The 19,024-nt window shown below is 54.4% G+C and overlaps 5 protein-coding genes across 5 annotated transcripts; 3 read left to right on the top strand and 2 right to left on the bottom strand.

Moving 5' to 3' along the window:
- Positions 1-421: 421 nt before the first annotated feature.
- On the top strand, positions 422-1,761 carry G6M90_00g032990 (uncharacterized protein; the record flags this gene model as incomplete). Its single annotated transcript, XM_014687742.2, has 2 exons — positions 422-1,224; positions 1,278-1,761. 2 exons carry the CDS (start codon positions 422-424, stop codon positions 1,759-1,761), a joined length of 1,287 nt encoding a protein of 428 aa, XP_014543228.2.
- A 1,556-nt stretch (positions 1,762-3,317) lies between these two features.
- Positions 3,318-4,259, bottom strand: G6M90_00g032980 (uncharacterized protein; the record flags this gene model as incomplete). Its single annotated transcript, XM_014687741.2, has 1 exon — positions 3,318-4,259. One exon carries the CDS (start codon positions 4,257-4,259, stop codon positions 3,318-3,320), a length of 942 nt encoding a protein of 313 aa, XP_014543227.2.
- Positions 4,260-9,809: 5,550 nt separating this feature from the next.
- Positions 9,810-9,983, top strand: G6M90_00g032970 (uncharacterized protein; the record flags this gene model as incomplete). Its single annotated transcript, XM_066130119.1, has 1 exon — positions 9,810-9,983. The coding sequence occupies one exon, from the start codon at positions 9,810-9,812 to the stop codon at positions 9,981-9,983; it is 174 nt and encodes a 57-aa protein (XP_065986380.1).
- Positions 9,984-11,071: 1,088 nt separating this feature from the next.
- On the bottom strand, positions 11,072-15,121 carry tycC_0 (Tyrocidine synthase 3; the record flags this gene model as incomplete). The annotated part of the gene is made up of 1 exon (XM_066130118.1): positions 11,072-15,121. One exon carries the CDS (start codon positions 15,119-15,121, stop codon positions 11,072-11,074), a length of 4,050 nt encoding a protein of 1,349 aa, XP_065986596.1.
- Positions 15,122-17,213: 2,092 nt separating this feature from the next.
- On the top strand, positions 17,214-18,221 carry G6M90_00g032950 (uncharacterized protein; the record flags this gene model as incomplete). The annotated part of the gene is made up of 3 exons (XM_014687740.1): positions 17,214-17,403; positions 17,636-18,070; positions 18,127-18,221. The coding sequence occupies 3 exons, from the start codon at positions 17,214-17,216 to the stop codon at positions 18,219-18,221; spliced, it is 720 nt and encodes a 239-aa protein (XP_014543226.1).
- Between the last annotated feature and the right edge of the window lie 803 nt (positions 18,222-19,024).

Raw genomic sequence — 19,024 nt, 5'->3', positions numbered from 1 at the left:
AGGAGCGGTTCACTCGACTTGCTCATGTCAAGTCAAGTCTGGACCGGCTCGCTTTATCGCGACGTTCCTCAGCAGTATCCTTCTTTCTACCCAACTTTCCATTTGTTGCTTTTATCATTTCTTTTCTTTTTCTTTCTCCCCCGTCTCGCACCCTGATCTGTTTTGTCCAACTCGGTCGTACACAACCACCATCACACACACCGACCGCCCAGTCCACACCGACGCCGCCCCTTCCCCCCGTGGCCGTATTCCCATGATTAATGAAAGCCGCCAACACGAGTGCAAGCAGCCGCATCAGATTGCGCAATCGTCAAAGACAAATGCATGATTCCTAGGCCCATTTCAGCGACCCGCACCCGGCTACTTGGCACGGGGCAACAAACATCTTACTGTGCCCGCACGCCGAAATCCATTAACCGCCATGGTCTGTCCGACTCAGATCAAATTCTACGTTCCAGAAGAGTGTCGAATATTCACGGAATTCCCCCGTTTACCGCCCGAGGTGCGGGAAAGAATCTGGGAAGCCTATTTGTCGACTCCGGGAGTCCATTTCCTCAAGCTGCAGACCAAAGATGGAGATTGGAGCTGGGCAGAGAGGCGAATGCAAGATGCCTTTACAATGCAAGAAACGGAAGGGGCTGAGGATAGAGAGGAAATGCTCACGGTTCTGGAGAATGACAGAGTGCCCAGGGAGTCACATCAAGCATGCTTGATACCAGTTGGCCCATGCCCGAGGGCAGATGTCTCGCAGTACCAAGCTTTGCGAAGGCAGCTTGCAATATTGTCATGGACATGTGTCGAATCTCGCAACGTCGCCAAGCGATTAGCAAATAGACCGGAAACCCTGAGATTGGCCAACGGGAGCATCGTCTCTCTGGGAAGATCACCCGACCTCATCTACTTGGACTACTTTCCGCCAAGCCTTTACCAAGGCAGCGGCAATTTGGAAACAATCCCGGATTGTCCCGACCTCGCTCACATAAAGCGAGTCGCAGTACGCTTCTCACACACATGGCGGCCTACAAAGAAGCTGTGCACGTGCGATTCGTGTCGGAAAACCGACGGTGCGGAACACACAGGCGTCTACCCAGCCCACCTCTACCAGCTGCTGGCCAGGCATTTCCCCAACTTGGAAGAGTTTTTCTTTATAGACTACTTCATTGTGCACAAGGGCAGAGCCCAGAGCAAATATGACGGGGGGACCTGGGCAAAGGGCCCAACAATGCAAGTGAACCTTTGCAACAGGCGTGCCACGCAACACTGCTGACAAAATGTAGACGCACAAGACGTTTTCAAGCAGGCAACAGATGTTATCACGAAGCAAACGAAGAAGAGTGGATTGTTAAGAATAAAATATTGCAAATAACGGAATGGCTTCGCTCAACTTTTGTAAGCTATGCTATGAATAGTCCACTTTGCCAACACAAGAACCCAGACAAAGTTCGCTTCTCAGTTTTGGCATGCGAATGGAACATTACTTCTCCTGCAGAGAAATCAGCAACTTCAGCGGTATTGGAAACCAAGCCCAAGACTGCCGGCATGCTCCTCGGTAGGTCGACCAGGAGGCATCATTCATTGTCCAAGAGACACCAACTGTGGCTGTCCGAGGCCGAGGCACTAAGCAATCAGCTGTCGACGAAATCTTTTGAGAGAATGATGGGCACGGAAGATGCTCGCGGCAGCTTTGTATTTCCTTCACTTTCTACCGCTTCTCCACCGAATCAATCCTCGCAGCCGCATGTTCAGGCATCTCAAGCGTAGAACGCAGCCGACGTACTGAAACTGGCATTGCAGCAACTCGAGCGAGGAACTGTGTATTTGGTTAGTCTTTTTGCCGGCAGCTAGAATCCCATACCCCCCTGTTTGTTTATTAGCTCCTAGAACAGAATGAAAAACAACAATACTTGCTAGTATTGCCGCGGGCAAATGGAGCACACTGTGGCTTGATCTGGCCAGTCGAGGTCCGTTGTATTGAAGAACAGTGCGAGCAACTTGGCAAGATGTCGTCTTAATCCATCAACACCGCGTGGGTATACCGGCTCAAATTGATTCAGTTCCGAATCGAACAGGCCGAGACTGCAATGGCACCGGTTACCTGCGTAGATGTAGACAAGCCACGCTGCGACGCCGGCTTGGTGTGGCAGGCCTGGCAGGGAAATACTGAACTCGTGCATCAAAGCCGTGCACCCTCCTCTGAGCGACAGAACGAACTTGTTGCTTGAATGGATGTGCCAAGATGGAGTCTGGGCCATTTGCAGTTGCGCGCAGCCACTGCATAGATTCCGGGCCGTCACTCAATCCTCCACCGTTAATATTCCAAGCTGAGTGAGGATTCGGCTGCTTAGGAGCCGTGCGACGTCGCTGGGTCAAATACCCATGTACACAAACTGTATATAAGCAGTATGTAATATTAGCTAAATAGGATACGCAGTATATAAGAATTACTCCTAGTACTATTCTTGCCTTAAGGTGACTAGTAAATATAATCTAGTATCTCATGAACCTATTTGTTTGTGGATATGAAATATCTGGATGGCAAGTAAATATATTTTTAAGAACTTTAAATACTATACGAGGGAGGAAGCGGTTGCTGCATTGGCCTACTATTAGAAAAGAACATATATGTTGCCACGATCAATTACTTAATAATTGGAAATCTTGCTATGTATATATTCGAGTAGATAGCATAGCCGAGTCAAGTATGTTGGCAATAATGTCATCCACCTAGAATATAGCTTGGCCTTGCTCCGTTGTCTGTTTCGACAAGGAATTTCAGAGTGGTTTGTCATTTGGGGATTGTCACCTGAGCCTTTGAGCAACAAGATCCAGCAATAGCAGGCCTTGGCCAAACACCACCGACATCTGGCTGACAAGGGTCAAGTACCCCGTCAACTCTCCCTCCGTCCGTGGTCTTTGACAGAGCGACCAGGAGGCAAGGTTGAGGCGCCAAATGAAACCAACACGCGCAAATATTTGTCGAGTCGACAAGGTGATGGTGGTTGAGGATCAAAGGGGAACGATGGTTGCTTTTTCAAGGGTTCAAAATGAGGGTTTGGATGAGGGTCGTCACAGGGGTCTCGAGGGGTTTTCAACAGGGTATAAAAGGGGTTGATCAATTTCCCGGGTTTTCAGGGGTTTCAACCAAGTCCTTTAGTTATTATCACTATCATCGTTTTGCTCAATTCATGTGCCTCATTCCACATCCAGCGTGGTTCTACATAATGTCTTGGTCGTTGAATGTTGGCAAAACGTCCAAATGGCACCCCCCGAGGCAACCTGGAGCTACTAAAAATTATCTCTTGACGGTTCGCACGTCGTTACACATTGGCCTGCGAATCTTGGGTCTGACGGCGAATCCAATCAAGCAGAAACCGCGATGGTGGCTTCACGGCATTATCTGCCTCACGGTTCAACTTGATGGATCTGTCCCAGGAATCCAGCCCTTCCCAGTCGCGCAGCCACCAATGTTGCCGGCTTGTAGCGGGCAGTGCGGTATTCGCCCAGTGGCGGCCACCCGTGGCATCATATATGGCCCGTGATAACATATTCAAAGTAGAGATTCTGCTCGGCTCAAGCTTGATGTCATGGTGACACCCGGTGTGACAGTTGGTCTCGGACCGGCGGCGCTCCAAGTCATCCGGTACGCATTTTACGTGACGACCTGTTTCCGATCGGAAGCCGCGGCTGACATGAAGGAGCTTGCCGTCTTGGTACCAAGCGAACGAATCGTAAACGAAAGCATAGTCGCTCTCCAAGTACGGCCAGAGTTCCAGCTCCACGTTTCGCATCGCAATGTGTCCAAATGGCCGCCAAGACAGGGAGGCAAAGTAGCGGTCTTGGCTGTTGAAAACTAGCCTGCACCGAAGCAAGTCTTCTCTGGAGACCAAGTCGTTTAGTCCCTTGTATCGTTTTGTTTTGTCATAATCTAGGAATGATTGTTTCGATCCAGTCCAGGCAGATACGACTGGGTCAGGCGCAGATAATGTCGCGGACGCACGCTTCTCCATGAGAGTTTCTGCATAACGTCGAAACCAGTGGACAATCTCGAGGTCGCCAAGCAAGAACAGAGCTAGCCACCAAATGCCGACTCTTGGACGGCGCAAGGCTAAGACCTTGACTAAAATTTCTAGCTTCCTGTCGTTGATGATATGGTCTAGTACGTTGATAAACGAAGCCAGCCACGGACTCACCAAGTTACAATCAATATCAGGTTGCCAGAGAGCGCTCCATAGAATAGACCCGAGCGAAGGTGGATGCATGCTGAGCGACATAAAATACCGAATATCGCGCAAATAAAGCAAGACAGTTCGTCTGTCATGGGCTTTCCGGTTATTTCCTGCTGGGCGCATGTCGGGTTGCGGAAGCTGAGGCGTCATGGTACGGACTCGGTAGAAAGGAAACATGAGAGCGGCGAGGAAACCAGCCCTGCAAGGAGGCAGTGTCGTCAATTTTTCACCAGATGGGTCTGCATTCAGATCGAATAACTGACACAGCTCCAGTAGCAGGCGAGTTGCCTCTGAAGAGCTTGGAGCCGCAAGGTCTTTAGTCGGTGCTGGCGATGTTGTAACAAGGTCTGGATTTGTCGCCAAGCACGCAGCCCAGGGTGGGAAGAACCCGTCATCAGCCATCCAGCCTGTCTTGCAACACAAGACTGCGCAAAGCCATCTAATGAGTGCAGGCGATGCACCATCGAGATATATGGCCGGCCCATGGCACCTCGACTTGGGGACTATACGGTGTTTCGAGTATCGAACCTGTCGACCTTGCATCTCAAAGAGCCGGACTGACAGGATGTAGGACCAACATAATGTTAGGACGGCATGGCTCTGTGCTATCCCCGGGATGCTGCCCGATAGTATTGTGGACGCGTCTGGATAGATCTCGCACCGAATTGGGCTATCGAATCTCAGAAAAAAGGTAACTCGCGGTCCGTTTAGGACCGACGAGTCACAATCGCCGGGTTCAGTAGTCTCGACGCAGCCTGGCCGGGCCAAGTGCCAACGTGGCCTTCCGTGTAGCTGCATGCCATCGGGCATTTTGGCTGGCAGACATGGCACATCAAATAATGTGATGTAAGGATCCAGAATCTCGACCGGCCATAACCCTATGGGGATAGCTTCTGCTCGCGTTAAAAAAAGACTCCACGTCTTTATGCCGTCGTGAAATATCTGGCCAATTTCTGCAGGGCTTGGTATGAAGGTATCATGCTCTTCTCCAACAATTTGAGATGGAAATGACCCAATGGAGGAAGTGCTAACGAATGATGGTTGTGAATCTTGTGATGCCTGTGATGCCGTCCAAACAGATGGGCAATTATTCGCTGCCATGGCTCAAGAGAAGTGACGCAAGTCTCGCAGAGAAACTTTTTGAAAAGCTGTGCGACGTGATAGTTAAGCGATTTAATTTATTTAGGGAAAGAAGGATGAGAAAGAGTGACCATAGCTTGTACAAACAACACCCGCGAGGAAAGATAAAACAAGACGTGCTCGGACCAAATTCGGCTAAAGCCCAGTGCTTCCTTCCTTCTGTTGGTTCCCACGAACCAGATATTGCATAATGCCATATCACGTGTGCGGTTATCGCGTTTTCTTCTTGGCGGATTTAATCTCCTTCGCAAAAAAGGTGCATTGCTCCCTGTTGCTTTCGAACCAAGCTCCCTCGTCGGTTATCTCCCACCTTTCCATCGCTGCATACATCTTGTTGCCCTTGTTCCTCCCCTCTTTTGGAATGAACTCGACTAGTCCATCAGAGGTCATACGTGCAGATACCTTGATTGTACTTTTAGTCGCTCCAGCACTACTACTCGCGTGGCCAGAGCTTTCCTCGTTGACGGAGAGCTTCGAGATTCCCGAAAGTATCCCTTCCATTCCGAGTTTTCCTGGGGTCGATTGCAAAGGGTCGACTGGTGCTGCTGCCGTTTCTCTTCTATACTTGCCCGGAGAAAAATGTATTGGGTCAGCCGATTCTTCTGATCCCCCCCGTTTGTGAAATTCAGATGGCTTGCAGGTTCCCAGTTTGGTCTTGCCCTTGTGCCGTGGTTTGGATACATGAGGATCATGAGCCACTGTATCTGGTGCCGCTTCATACTGATTTTCATAAGCCTCTTCATAAGCCTCTTGATAACATTCAGATATCGGTGTCGGTGACCAGTTGCTCTTGGCTTTTGTTAGTCCCGCGGCTTTACGATTGAATATTGGATCTATGAGGCTACGATTGCAGGTGAAACTCACAATGGCAACACGACTAGCTTCCGCTGCGCCGCTTCCGCTTGAAGAAGCCACGCTTTGAACATTATTGTAGTCAGGATGTTCTGTGTAATATTCCGAAGGATGCAATGGGTTTGCCTCTCGAGCCTTGCTAGGATAAAACGCTGGACCACAATGACAAGGTGTCATACAAATTTTCCAGCCGTCATATATATGAGTCTGCTGGCATATATAAATTCTTTTTTTGCAATTGCGGCATTTCGAATCCCGCTTGGAGGTGTGTTCATTCATGAAATGGCCACAGTATTGGCAATAGTCTTCTTCTCCGGTTGCTGTTGTCATTGTGAATGTCAGAGAGAATGAGTCGAATTTCGGCTTGGGTTCAATGTTACGAAATGCAATTATGGATTTGGCTATCAAGATTCATATTCCCCTGATGCAAGAAAGGTCTTCTTTATATATCCAGAGCATTAGACGAGTTGGTCTCCCAAAGTGTAATTATGCGCTTGCCATTCAAACTTCCAGTCCTGATCCAACAGACACGATAAACGGGTGCTGTTGTGATTCACTACAGTATCAAACCATACTGTTAGTAACGGCACGACATGTAGGCTCTGTCGATGGTGATGGTTGCACTTGTTGGTCATAAGAGTGCATACTGAAATGTAAAAACCAAAAAATGTCCGTGTCAAGGCTCATACGTATTTTCCTACGTCTCACGAGTTGTCCTGCGTGACGACTGCGCTGATTTGACGATCGCCCAGCTCGCTCCCGTTGCTGCCTGGAGTCCAACCGCGCCTTGTTACATGCTCTGAACAAAGACCACGCGGTGCCTGTTGGTTTTCGCAAAGTTCTCGACTTCAAGGCTGACACAACAGGCAACTGGGGCCAATACCTCGGGGGGTATCCAGCGAGGCGCCTTCTGTAATATAAAGGTTAGGTTGATGTAACGATAGGGATTGTTACAACATACAACATTTGAAGTTTCTTTTTTTAACCAGCTCATGCTATATGGATCTCTCGAAATCATACTGGTTTGAGCTCAACGTCAGCTGGTGTCATACTTCTACATGGTGAATTGTGGCACTTGTAGAGTAGGTTGCCTGACTGGGATCGCACAGACAACAGACGGAATTATTCGTATCATGCAGTCTGCACTGGATACGTGGCCGAGTTGGTTGCGTGCCATGTCAAAGACCATTCCTCGCCACCCTTTCTACATGTCCCTCAGGCAAGTCTTTTACTACAACCGCAGGCCAGCCTCATTGTCGGGCAAATAACAGTACATTTGACGGCTCGTACTTGCTTCAACGAGTCAGCGGCCACAGGCGCAGGCCAAGGGGGGTGGCCGAGGCGTGGCACTTGACCCAAGCATCCAATGGAATGCCATGACTTGGCGTTTTCTAGACCAGGGAAAGTATGCAAGGGTGGCATATCATGTTGGCAGAATAGAAGTTTGTGTCTGTTGGCACAAGAGGAGGCGCCTATGAGCGGGTTAATTGCAAATTGGGACGGTTTTCGCAATCCGATCAGACTCTTCAAATGCTAGTTATCAAATGCCAAGAAGATGCATATCCACTTGTTATTGAGCAGCCAGTGATCAATGCTGAACGCTTTGATATACTCGATACTCGTGTAGCTGCGACTGCCTGAATTTGCCTCCCGGTTACTCATGGAGCAAGCATGGTAATGGGCACATGATAAACACTGAGCTATGTGAAGACACTGATGGCATGAGTCCTTGAGAGGTATGGTTGTGCCATTAAATGCAAGCCAAAGGCAACTCTGTTGGTTGCCCAGGCCCAGTCGCTTGAGTGAGGCTCAGATTAGCCCACTGAGGCTCAAGGACTATTGAGGGTAAAGCAGCTGCCATCCAGCAACTCTCTCGGAGAAGCAAGCTGGGTCCGCTGCGATGAACTTTTTAATTCGTGTTGTATGAACTGTGTGCTGTTTACACGACAAAAGTTTGTCCTTACTGCAACTTCAGCCCAAATTCATGTCCCTTCATTCATCTAGAGCGAAGCCCAATATCGGAACCATTGTCAATTAGCACTCAGTACGTCAGTTGTCTCCGGGTGTGACAAGGGCCTAGCTTGGAGCAATTACTCAATTCATCTAATAACAGTCTTTGGTATCAAAGGTCCTTGGTTTTCCTCAAGGCCTTAAGGGACCGAAGATGTCTATTTATACAAGAAGTCGGTGAGGACCTTCTGCCCTAATCCCGTGACCGTAGCCCTCGTGTAACCGGCCCATTTCCGTGTGACACCAGGCTCCATCAACCTCTGGGGATCCTTGCTGCCTGTAAATGTTTTCTCTCGTAAATGACCCATTGAATACTTGGGTCTCATATGTAACGGACACATCTCTCAAGATGGGAGCTGAGTTCTATTAGCTTCATCGCAGAGCTTACTGGCTGAGTTTGGGGCCGCTTACACCATTGGGTAGTATACGCTGCGCATTCTGCATCTACCGATGCCTTTCGCATGGATAGCCAGCGCTGCTTGACAATAACTGGTCCCGATCCGGCTCGCTCTTTGAACATTGAGTTTAATCGTCGTTTACAGTCCTGCAGAGAGGCGATGAAACGCATTGTTCGATTGAGAACCGGAGTGTTTGTCTCAGCTCTAGCACACCACTTTATTGACAATCCGCCAGAGCCAAGTATGCTAATATGAAAGCCAGTATTTCCCTGCATAGTACTCAGAGCTATAGGAAACAACATTCCCCACTCCTTAGCTACAGGGCCGGGATGCCTTTGCTGAGACAAATGCGACACCTCGTCATTTCTAGCCTCTGACTTGGCATCGATCGCGACGTTAGATGGCTAATACGGGGATCTCGATGTGTCTATTACGGTCGGACGCTGCATAGGCAGAGATCTCATTTGTCCTTCAGCCCTATGGCGTTTTCGGACCAGTAGCTCGGGAACTATAGAGCTGCGGCTGATCAATAGCTGCGCCCGCAAGTAAGGCTTGTCCGACGACGTTTTACGGATGGTAGGGCTGGCTGAAGGAAAAAAGGAATCGCAATCCCATCAAATGCCGGTTTTGGAGATGGCTGACAGCCACCGTGCTTATTGGGCTGCGCTGCATGACGACTATCGAATTCCCTCAAGGGAGGAGCTACTTGATTTTAAAAACTGGGCAGATTTATGTCAGGGATCATGTCTGTTGCTCAACTGAGAGGACTGCACATCCAATGAGTGACCGTGGCCTCGCTGTATTAAGCAATACTAGCTCTTTATAGAAGCCTTTTGCTATCCTACAATAGAACGTGAGTACAAGAGTTCGAGCCTCGCTAATGGTAGTGGCGTCATGGCTGACACCACTTCGTCACTGCTACCATAGGGAACTAAGTAGTTCAACGTCGGAGATCAAGAGTTCGCGCAAGGCTTGAATAGGCTGATATTGGACCGACCTCAAATGCAAATGCCACAGCTACAATGCCAGACTTGGATATCGTGGGTTCCTTCTCTGGGAATAATAGCTTTTTAAGATGTAAATATAATCCATCTGGACAAACTGCATTTATTAATCCAGTCACTTGAATACACACTTGGCCATCTAATCTACTCGAGGCCAACGAAGCCTACTTACTCTCGTAATGAAGACTGCACTAGTCGCTCTCCTCGCCGCGGCCGTTGCTTCTGTCTTCACTTCTCCGGTCCCCGAGCCGGACCCGGAGGCCCCGTTGACTACGACGATTGTCCACCCCCAGAGGGCGGATACAAGGTATGAGAATCAAGGAAAGATTGCCAAGCGGACGATTGACAAGTGAATACGGGATGTAGGCAAGGCATGAAAGGGGCTAGGACGGTGTGACAAGGGCTCAAGAGGGCTTGGAGCAAATAGCTCAATTCATCTAATAACAGTCTTTGGTATCAAGCCGTGTGACAATGGGCCATTTCCGTGTGGCAGACGGGTTACCTATACGGGTCATAATTCTCTCCTTGTGTTAGCTACTCCAACGTCGACTTGGATCATGCCAATGGCAATAATAACAACACAAATAAAGTCATGAACCACCTGTTTCAAAACGCCCAGTGGAAGGTGATTGACGTGGTTTCTCTGATATTGTTCGTATAATGCGGATAGGTCTTGATAACACAACACCCCCGCGGAGTTTGCTTGTAGTCCGACAGGAAAGCATCGACTCACTTTCTGTCACTAATCAACATGCGGAATTCGTGGCTTCTCGTCGCAGGGGGGAACGCGTTTTCATATAAATTGTGCCAGTTTCAAGATTGGCTCTCCTGTTGCCATCATGCTCCACTGCTTCACCCAATATTTGAAACCCGGCCAACGAAACTGCCAACCATTTTGCCAAAATTTTAGACAGCACGCAGAGTAGTATTCTGGATATTATTGAGCAGCAACAACCAGGTACCAGAGCGCATTCATTAGATTTATATACTAGACATGACGGTGTGGCTTCGATATCGGGCAAGCGAATGACATGTGTCAATAGCATAAACTCAATGGTAGTTATTGGCAATGGGATGTAATAACGCTAGTAACATGAGTTTACCAGACGAGTTTGCCATGAGACCTCGAACCATTGGAAATGTATTATGCACCTTTTGTCTACCTAAGAATATGAGAATAATGTAAAGAAATAGCTGCACTGGATAAATATGTCTAACTGCAAACTCTCACCCTTTTTTAAACATGATGAACCTTCTTGGCGGCAAACAGTATTGTATACCCACCGAAGAACAAATGAGAATCAATGAAATCATCGTACTTTTAAAGAAAAAGCCCAGTAAAAAACACAAATGCCCGCACTTTGGAGACCACTCTACAATCAGGAAATGTTCCAGCCATTCACCTTTTCCTAAACCAGTATCACCACGACCCTGGCCAATATCAAACGGGAGACAGTGAGTCATTATCCGAACTAGAGTTGGGGCTTGGGCCTTCATCTTTTTCTATACTCCACGGCCGAACAGGGTTTCCATGCCACCGTGTACCAGCCGGAATTTGCTCCCCGCGCATAACGAGAGAAGTAGGCGCAATAGTCGTGCCCGCACCAATAGTTGTACCAGGCAGTGAAATGGCATATGGGCCGAGCGTTGCCCCTGCCTCGAGGTGCACCTTGTCCAGACGCATAAGCCGGTCATGGAAGAGGTGAGTCTGGAGGACGGATCCTCGGTTCACTGTAGCGCCGTCTTCAAGCGTAATCAGATCGGCTTCCGGCAGCAGATGGCTGTCCAGCCAGACGCCGCGTCCAATCTTGGCACCCAGAGAGCGCATCCACATGTTGAGGAACGGCGTGCCATAGCACATGGAGACAAACCAGGGCACGGCCAAGGACTGCACGAAGGTATCGGCAAGCTCGTTGCGCCAGACAAAGGAGCTCCATAGCGGATGCTGATGGCCAGCGCGAATATTCGGCGTCAGCAGCCACTTGGCCAGAGTGGCCAGAGTGCAGGCAACGAGTCCGGACCCCAGGAGAAGTCCGCCGCTGGCCAGGACGGCCCAGCCGATGCCAAAGGTGATGAGGAGGTACAGCATGGCTATTCCGGCCAAGGTGCCAATCATGCCGGAGAGTAATAGTGGAAACAGCCGGCATGACTCAACCAGCGCCCTGGCCAAGACCAGCCTGGCCGGAGGGTTGAAGGTGCGGCTTTGGTCGACGATGGTCGTGATGCGACGCGGTATGGCCATGGGCGGTCGGCCGAGCCACGACGAGCCGGACGAGAACTCGGGCCCCATCTGCTTTGAATCCAGAGCCGAGCTCAAGACGCCAATCAAGACGCCGTCCGGCACTTCGACGTCGGGGTCGACAATGGCTGAGTTGCCGATGAATGACTTGACGCCGACCGTTGCAGTGCCGATTCGCACCTGGCCGGCACCGAGCTCAAACGGCGACAGCAAGACGTCGTCGGCGAGGAAGCTGCCGTCTTGAACGCGGAGAAGCGATGGGATGGGGACAACGGTCGACGCTTCAACATGGCGACCTACTCGGGCACCAAGGAGTTTCAGCCACGTAGGGGTAAATAGGCTGGCAAAGACGGGGAAAAGGACGGTTCTGGTATTCATCATCAAATAATGTGTCAGCCAAGCTGCCCACGCCGTAGTCCCATGCCATGAGTAGAGGCCGGGGCGGAGGGCGAGACTAGCCGTCCGTGTGAGCAGGATGATGGAGGTCGAGTACAACAACAGCCCCAGGACGGAACCTGGCGCTGCCATTGTGATGAGGCCTAGACACATCTCGCGAAAGTTGCTGTAGTCACCAACGATGGTCGGAACGAGCCAAAAAATAGGCGCAACCAGGAGAACAGGGAGGAAATCCAGCATCAATAGAGTGCTCGTGTACAAGAGCCATATCCCGAGGCCCTCTCTAGTCCTGGCCCCAACACCATCCTCGTTGCCCTTGGGGGCGAGAGAGGCGTCCGACGCCCGGATTATGCCCCGGACGCTGACCCCGGGCTGAACACTGGCAAAGGGGTCCAGAATCGTGCCTGGCATGAGAGTGCTGCGGGCGCCAACCCTGGCCCCCTCACCGATTGTGATGGCCCCGATGTGTAGCTTGTCGCCATCGAGCCACCACCCGGCAACATCGGCCTCGGGCTCCACGGCACAGCCTGCGCCGAAGCTCGCCAGCCCGGTTGCAGGTGGAAGAGCGTGAAGCTGCACGTTGGAAGCCACTCGGCACCCCAGCAGCCGCGCGTAGTATCGGCACCACGGCGTGCCCGCGACGGACGCGATGCCGCCGAGTCCCACGAAGCGCTCCGCGGCCCAGAGCCTGATGTGACGCAGTCCGCCCCGGCGGTAGGTGCCCGGCGCGATGCCAAAGCAGAGCGTCCTCACGACTCCGGCCGTCGTGAGCAGTCTCCCGGGCGCCGTGAGGAAAACCGCCCAGATGACGGCGAGCACCCACCACGGCAGCGCGTACCTACCGGCCCAGGTGCCCGGCCCGAGAACGACGACAAAGATCTTTTTGACAAATGCCAGCCCCGTCAGCCACCGGACGCCCTGGAAGGTCATCTCGAGGAGCAGAATCGCAGCCTGGATGACCATCAGCCACCGCGGGGTCGGCACCACTTCGCGATCAACGTGTCCGGTGCCCATGAGGTCGTCCACGCGGGCAGCCATGGCGGCCAGGCCCGGGTTCTCGTAGACGTCGGCGACCGAGAGAGTCGGGCATCGCTGGCGGAGCTGGGAGACGAGCTGCGCAGCGCCCAAGCTGGTCCCGCCAAGGTCGAAAAAGTTGGAGTCGCACGAAGGGGGCATGCCGAGAACGCGGCGCCACTGCTCGGCGACCCATGCCGTGGTGCCATCGGCCTCTTCCTTATCCACATTCCCGGAAGGGAAATCGCCGGCCGACGATTGTGGAGCCGGGGCCGGGGTAGGCGGCGGCGGCGGCGGCCACGGCAGCGCCTTGCGATCCACCTTGCCGGACGTGCGGACCGGGAGGTCGTCGACGGCGACGAGCATGGGCACCAGAGTCGCGGGGAGCACCCGCCGAAGGATCTCCCGGTCCGTGGCATCGGGCGCCCTCCCGTTACTGCAGACAATATACCCCACGAGCACCTGGGCGCCGACCTCGCTGCGGCGGATGGCGCACGCCGCGGCACACACATCCGGCAGCGTCAGCAGCGCGGCATCGACCTCGCCCAGCTCGACGCGCCTCCCGCCCAGCTTGACCTGCTCGTCGTCGCGGCCGACAAACACGAGCCCCCGCCTCTCGGCGCGGACCACGTCGCCGCTGCGGTACGCGCGCTCGCCGCCAAACACGGCCGCCGGCGCAAACTTGGCCCTGTCCTTCTCCGGGTCCAGGTACCGCGCGACGCCGGCGCCGCCGATGACCAGCTCGCCCTCGTCGCCCCAGGCCACGGGGTCGCCGTCGGGCCCGACAACGGCCAGCCGCCACCCCGCGAGCGGCAGGCCGATGCGCACCACCGGGTCCCCGGGCGCGAGGGGCGCGGCGCACGACACCACCGTGGCCTCGGTCGGGCCGTACGTGTTCCACACCGACCCGGCGGTGCGGGCGAGCCGGGCGGCCAGCTCGGCGGGGCAGGCTTCCCCGCCGAGGATCAGCAGGCGCAGCCCGCGGAGGGCGTCGGCCGGCCACAGAGCCGCCAGGGTCGGCACCGTGGACACGACGGACACGCGCTGCGACGAGAGGAACCGGCCTAGGTCGGCGCCGGCCCGGACCAGGGCCCGCGGCGCGGGCACCAGGCACGCGCCGTGCCGCCACGCGAGCCACATCTCCTCGCACGAGGCGTCGAATGCCACTGATAGCCCGGCGAGCACGCGGTCCCCCGGGCCCAGCGGCCGCTCTGGCACGAACAGCTGCGCCTCGGCGTCGACAAAGGCCGCTGCGCTGCGGTGGCTGACGGCCACGCCCTTGGGCTTGCCTGTCGAGCCAGAGGTGAATATGACCCAGGCGTCGTCCTCGAGCTGGGGGCGCCGGGGTCGTGCGCTGCCGACGGGGGTGTAGTGCGGCGTGAGCGTAGCGTCGTCCGTCAGCACGGCGCTCACGCGGGCTTCGTCCCAGACGAGCCGGGCTCGCTCGTCGGGGTCGTCCACGTCGACGGGGACGTAGGCGGCTCCGGCGGCGAGGATGCCCAGGATACCGACGTACAGCTCTATCGATCCAGAGGTGATCCGGACGCCGACCTTGTCGCCGACGCCGATGCCGGCACTTCGCAGCTGCTTCGCCCGCGCGGCAACTTGCTCCGACAGCTCTTTGTAGCTCAGCTGGGAGGTGCCGTTGTCGATGGCGGCAGCGGCGGGGTGCGCTGAGACGGAGGCGTCGAATATGTCCACCAGAGTGCGAGGCTGGGCGGGTTCTTGATATGGGTATATGGCAGCGTTGTCCGCGAGGACGGTGGAATGCTGCCGTTGTGTTTGATGAGCCATGTCTGCGTGTCCGAGGTCGCCGTGGACCTGGGTGCCTTGGCTATCCATTTCACCTGTCCCTGAACGACGTGGTGAAGAGTTGAGCGACCTGCAGAGGGAGACGTTTCAAAAGAAGGGACTCGATAGATGTTTATACGAATGCAAATAGAGCCGTGAAAAGTAGAACAAGAGAGGGTTGAAATTCTGCATCAAGTACAGGACAAGACGTCCGTATCCTCCCAACAGGGCCGTTGACACGGTATTCACAAGTCGAATATGCCCAGACGACTTGTCTCAAGCCACTCACTATATATACTGCCGGGCCTGGCGTCGCGGTCCTCGTGTGTTGCGCCTGCCAACAAATCAGAATAGCGTCCCCAGGCATCTCTCAGCTCTGAGCCCGGTCACCGGTGCGGATTCTCAATGAGCCCGGCTGCATACTCAGCTGTATAAGCTGACGGAGCGGAATTTGCAAGAGCAAATATTGCATCAATGAAATTCAAACCAAGGTCCGGCTTCTGTGCTTTCGAGGGGGGGGAGGGAAGGGGGAACCTTGCTCAATATTCAGAATCCAAGTTACATCGCCAGCCGCCCACCACACCAACTCACTTGCTTGCGAGAACTACATTGCTCATACCGCAACAGGAGGCAGTCGCCGCCCTTTCTGCGCAAGGGGGAATACGCTCTAGAGGCGAGCTTACACCCACAAGCACGTCACGCCTCCGGGCCCAAGAATGGGGGACCCGTTGCGCCGTTGGGGCTATTTTGTCTCACACGAACCCTTGGAAACAGGGATTGAGGAATCTAGGCGAGCCACGATGTGCGGTGTGAATACTCGGCCAGGCCAATGGTTATTATTTTCTTCACGGCGTGAGACATGTCGCGGGACTCCGGCATCTCGAAGCCCGCAGTGCTGATTGGCCGAGTCGTCGTGTCACCGACACCGTGGGAATCATATGGTGGAAAAATTACCGCGAGAAAAAAATGGTCAAACGCACATGCTGCTGACAGGTCCGCCGCTTGATGCAAGAAATGGCGGGTTTGACTGGCCGAGCAGCAAAGCTGAGAAATCAACTTGGAGAGCCATGCAGCTCGCCACCCGTCTAAGCTGACGATGGCGTGCAACAGCAAGGCACGGCGCCATGTGTTTTGCTCTCCTTTTATTTCGTATTTATTTATTTATTTATTTCGGCGCAAGGGGGCGTCCAAGCTATGCGCCGAGTCCGTGGCCAAATCGAGAAGGTGGAATGGCAGCGACAGACGGGGGGGAAGCAAAACGGCCCCTATTCACGTGCGGCTGTTTTTGGACGGCTTTTGGGCAACGGCATGCCAAGGACAAGGATCGACCCCATCTCAGGCACCAGGCACCGTCTAAAACAGCCACAAACGCCCTCAGCTCCGACGTGGAATTCCAGACGCCGCGTGGAGGGAACGGGGTTGCATTTGGCTGACGACGGCGCGAGGCCCAGGCCCGAATCGGCTGGGAAGTGAAAGAGACGAGCAGGCCGAATGCCGAGACTGGGTTGCGATGAGAATGGCAGTCGGCATCTTTTGCCGTCAAGAGTCGAGACGTCGGGAGACGAGTGTTTGCCAGGCCAGCCACGTCGTCGGGGAGTACGACAACGGGCGCTGGGGGCGGAAAGCCAAGATGACGGGCGGCAGAGCTTAAATCAAGGCCCCCGACCTTGCTGACCGAGTACGGAGTATGGGACTGGACGTTCAAATGTTGACATATGCGCTTCTCGTCGCCTTGCTGGGCGCCAGACGGGATGCGGGCTCATGTCAGCTTTTGCCGCCTCGGGCCCGGCCCTGCAGCCACGCCATCGAACTGGCATCGTCGGCCCCCAAAGGGACATTCTGGAACTTGAGCGTGCTCGCTATGCCGTCTGGTCTATTTTAAAGCGCAGGCGGGAAGCGGGCGCTCGACTCGGAAGGTCAAATAGCACACGGTGCGTTGTCCATGCTGCCGTGTCCTCAAGTCGTTGGACTGCTTCACGCACGCCTCTTCTCTCTCTCTGTGTCTCCCGGGCCGACCGAAGAACCAAACCAGAGCACCGTCACGCCGGTAAGCAGCGCCCCTCGTGTCTCTCAGCGCTGCTAATCGTAGCCCACAGGTCTGTGACTATCGTGAGCACCATCGTCCGCGTGCCCTTCCTCCACCATGCCCCGGCCACGCGCTCTCGTGTATCGCGGGCCCGCGAGCAGCCACGGCCTGCCCGAAGCCGTCGCCAGACTTCTAGAGTCTTGCCCGCGGCGGTTCGAGGTCCAGTACGCCGGCCCAAGCGAGGCCGTCCAAGTGTCGCACGAAACCTTGAGCGAGGTAGACTTGTACGCGCAGCCGGGGGGCCCGGGTACGTCCAGCCTCATTCACTCTCATGCACAGCTTCCCACGGCGCCTGTCGCAGTCCATACATGTATCTATTTTTCAGCTCGTTGCACCACCTCGTGGCGCAAAGGCACCCCCATGCGCCAACATCACCTGCCTGCTGCTGCCGCATCATGCCGACAGCAGCCGCACACCACACACGCAAAAACAAACCCCAGACTCTTGTCCGACGCCGGCGACTAATTTTTCCACCACAGACCTCGACGACGCCTGGGCCGAGACCAGGGCCTTTGCGCCCGCCATCCGCAGGTTCGTCTCCCGCGGCGGCCGCTACGTAGGCTTCTGCCTGGGCGCCTATCTCGCCGGGCACACGCCGGGGTTCGGGCTGCTGCCCCGCGGCGCCGACACGGACGCCGAGAACGACCAGGAGGGCGCGCAGGTGACGACCGACGCCGACGCCATCGTCCAGGTCGACTGGCGCTTTGCCACGGGGCCCCAGGCCGGCCGGACCGCCGCGGGCCGATGGCTGTATTTCCAGGAGGGCGCTGTGATTCGGGGCCTGCGCGAGAGCGAGACGGCCATTGTGCTGGGCCGGTACTCCCACGGCGGCAGGGTGGCTGCGTCGCTGACCAAGTATGGCGAGGGCTGGGTCGGGCTCGTTGGGCCGCATCCAGAAGCGACCTTGGAGTGGTGTAAGTTTGATTCTTCTGTCTTCTGGGATACGACTGTCTGACGGGACGGCGCGCAGTTGCCGTTGAGAATCTCGACTGTCCGCACGGCGAGCAGTTTGACATTGGGCACGATTTGATCGAGGCCACTATGGCGGGCGGCCGAGTGCGCTGATGAGTCCGGCATGGTCCTTTATGACTTGACGCTGTGTGGTTTCATTGTGCGCCGCGGTCAAAACGAGTGGGAGCTGAGCAAGCGGCTGGTTTCTTTGCTGTCTTATTCTTTTCTGTTTTGTTCGTAAAAAAATGTGCTTGTTTTGCCGTGGCCCGTCTACGTCGGCTTCGTCTTGAGAGGAAGAGTATCTGGTCCAAAGTGGCTTCCGAAGCCAGCCTCATCTGTCGCACATACTTGACATGTCGAGCTGGTACCAAATAATCGCTCTCAATAGTGAAGCTTCACTTTGGCCCAACGGCGTGATTTTACAAGCCAAATTTGACCTCATCTCATCCCACGACTACTCAACTACACCACGCAACAGTGACGATTGTTTGTTTGACGTCGATGTAAGCATGATGCCGAGCCGGGGACCCCAGCCAGCCAAGCCTTTAGTGCGGCCTCGGCTTCGATGCCGGATCCACGTCGCCCAGATGGAAATTGACATGAGTCGTGCTGGTTTCTGACAAACCCAGCAACCCCGCTCCAGTCATGTTGACGACATACGGCGTCAAGCAACATGTTGGCTGGACTACTTCTAACAAAGAGGGGGCCGCGCCTCATATCAGGGAATCCCGGTGTCCGCTCAGCAACGTCATTGTTCCCTCTTATCCAAAGTGGCCGAAACACACGCGACCACACTTGAGAGCATACATGTACATCACCCCGCGCAAGAAGAGACATCAATGGCCCAAGCCATCTAACGTGCAGAGGGATCAACGCCGGCCCAGAGACGATCAGGAGCATCTCGTGGCCGCCATCTC

This window comes from Metarhizium brunneum, chromosome 2, assembly GCF_013426205.1.
Source record: "Metarhizium brunneum chromosome 2, complete sequence".
Taxonomy (NCBI): domain Eukaryota; kingdom Fungi; phylum Ascomycota; class Sordariomycetes; order Hypocreales; family Clavicipitaceae; genus Metarhizium; species Metarhizium brunneum.
Note: the sequence above shows the minus strand (reverse complement) of the source record. Positions and strands in the feature narration are given on the sequence as shown.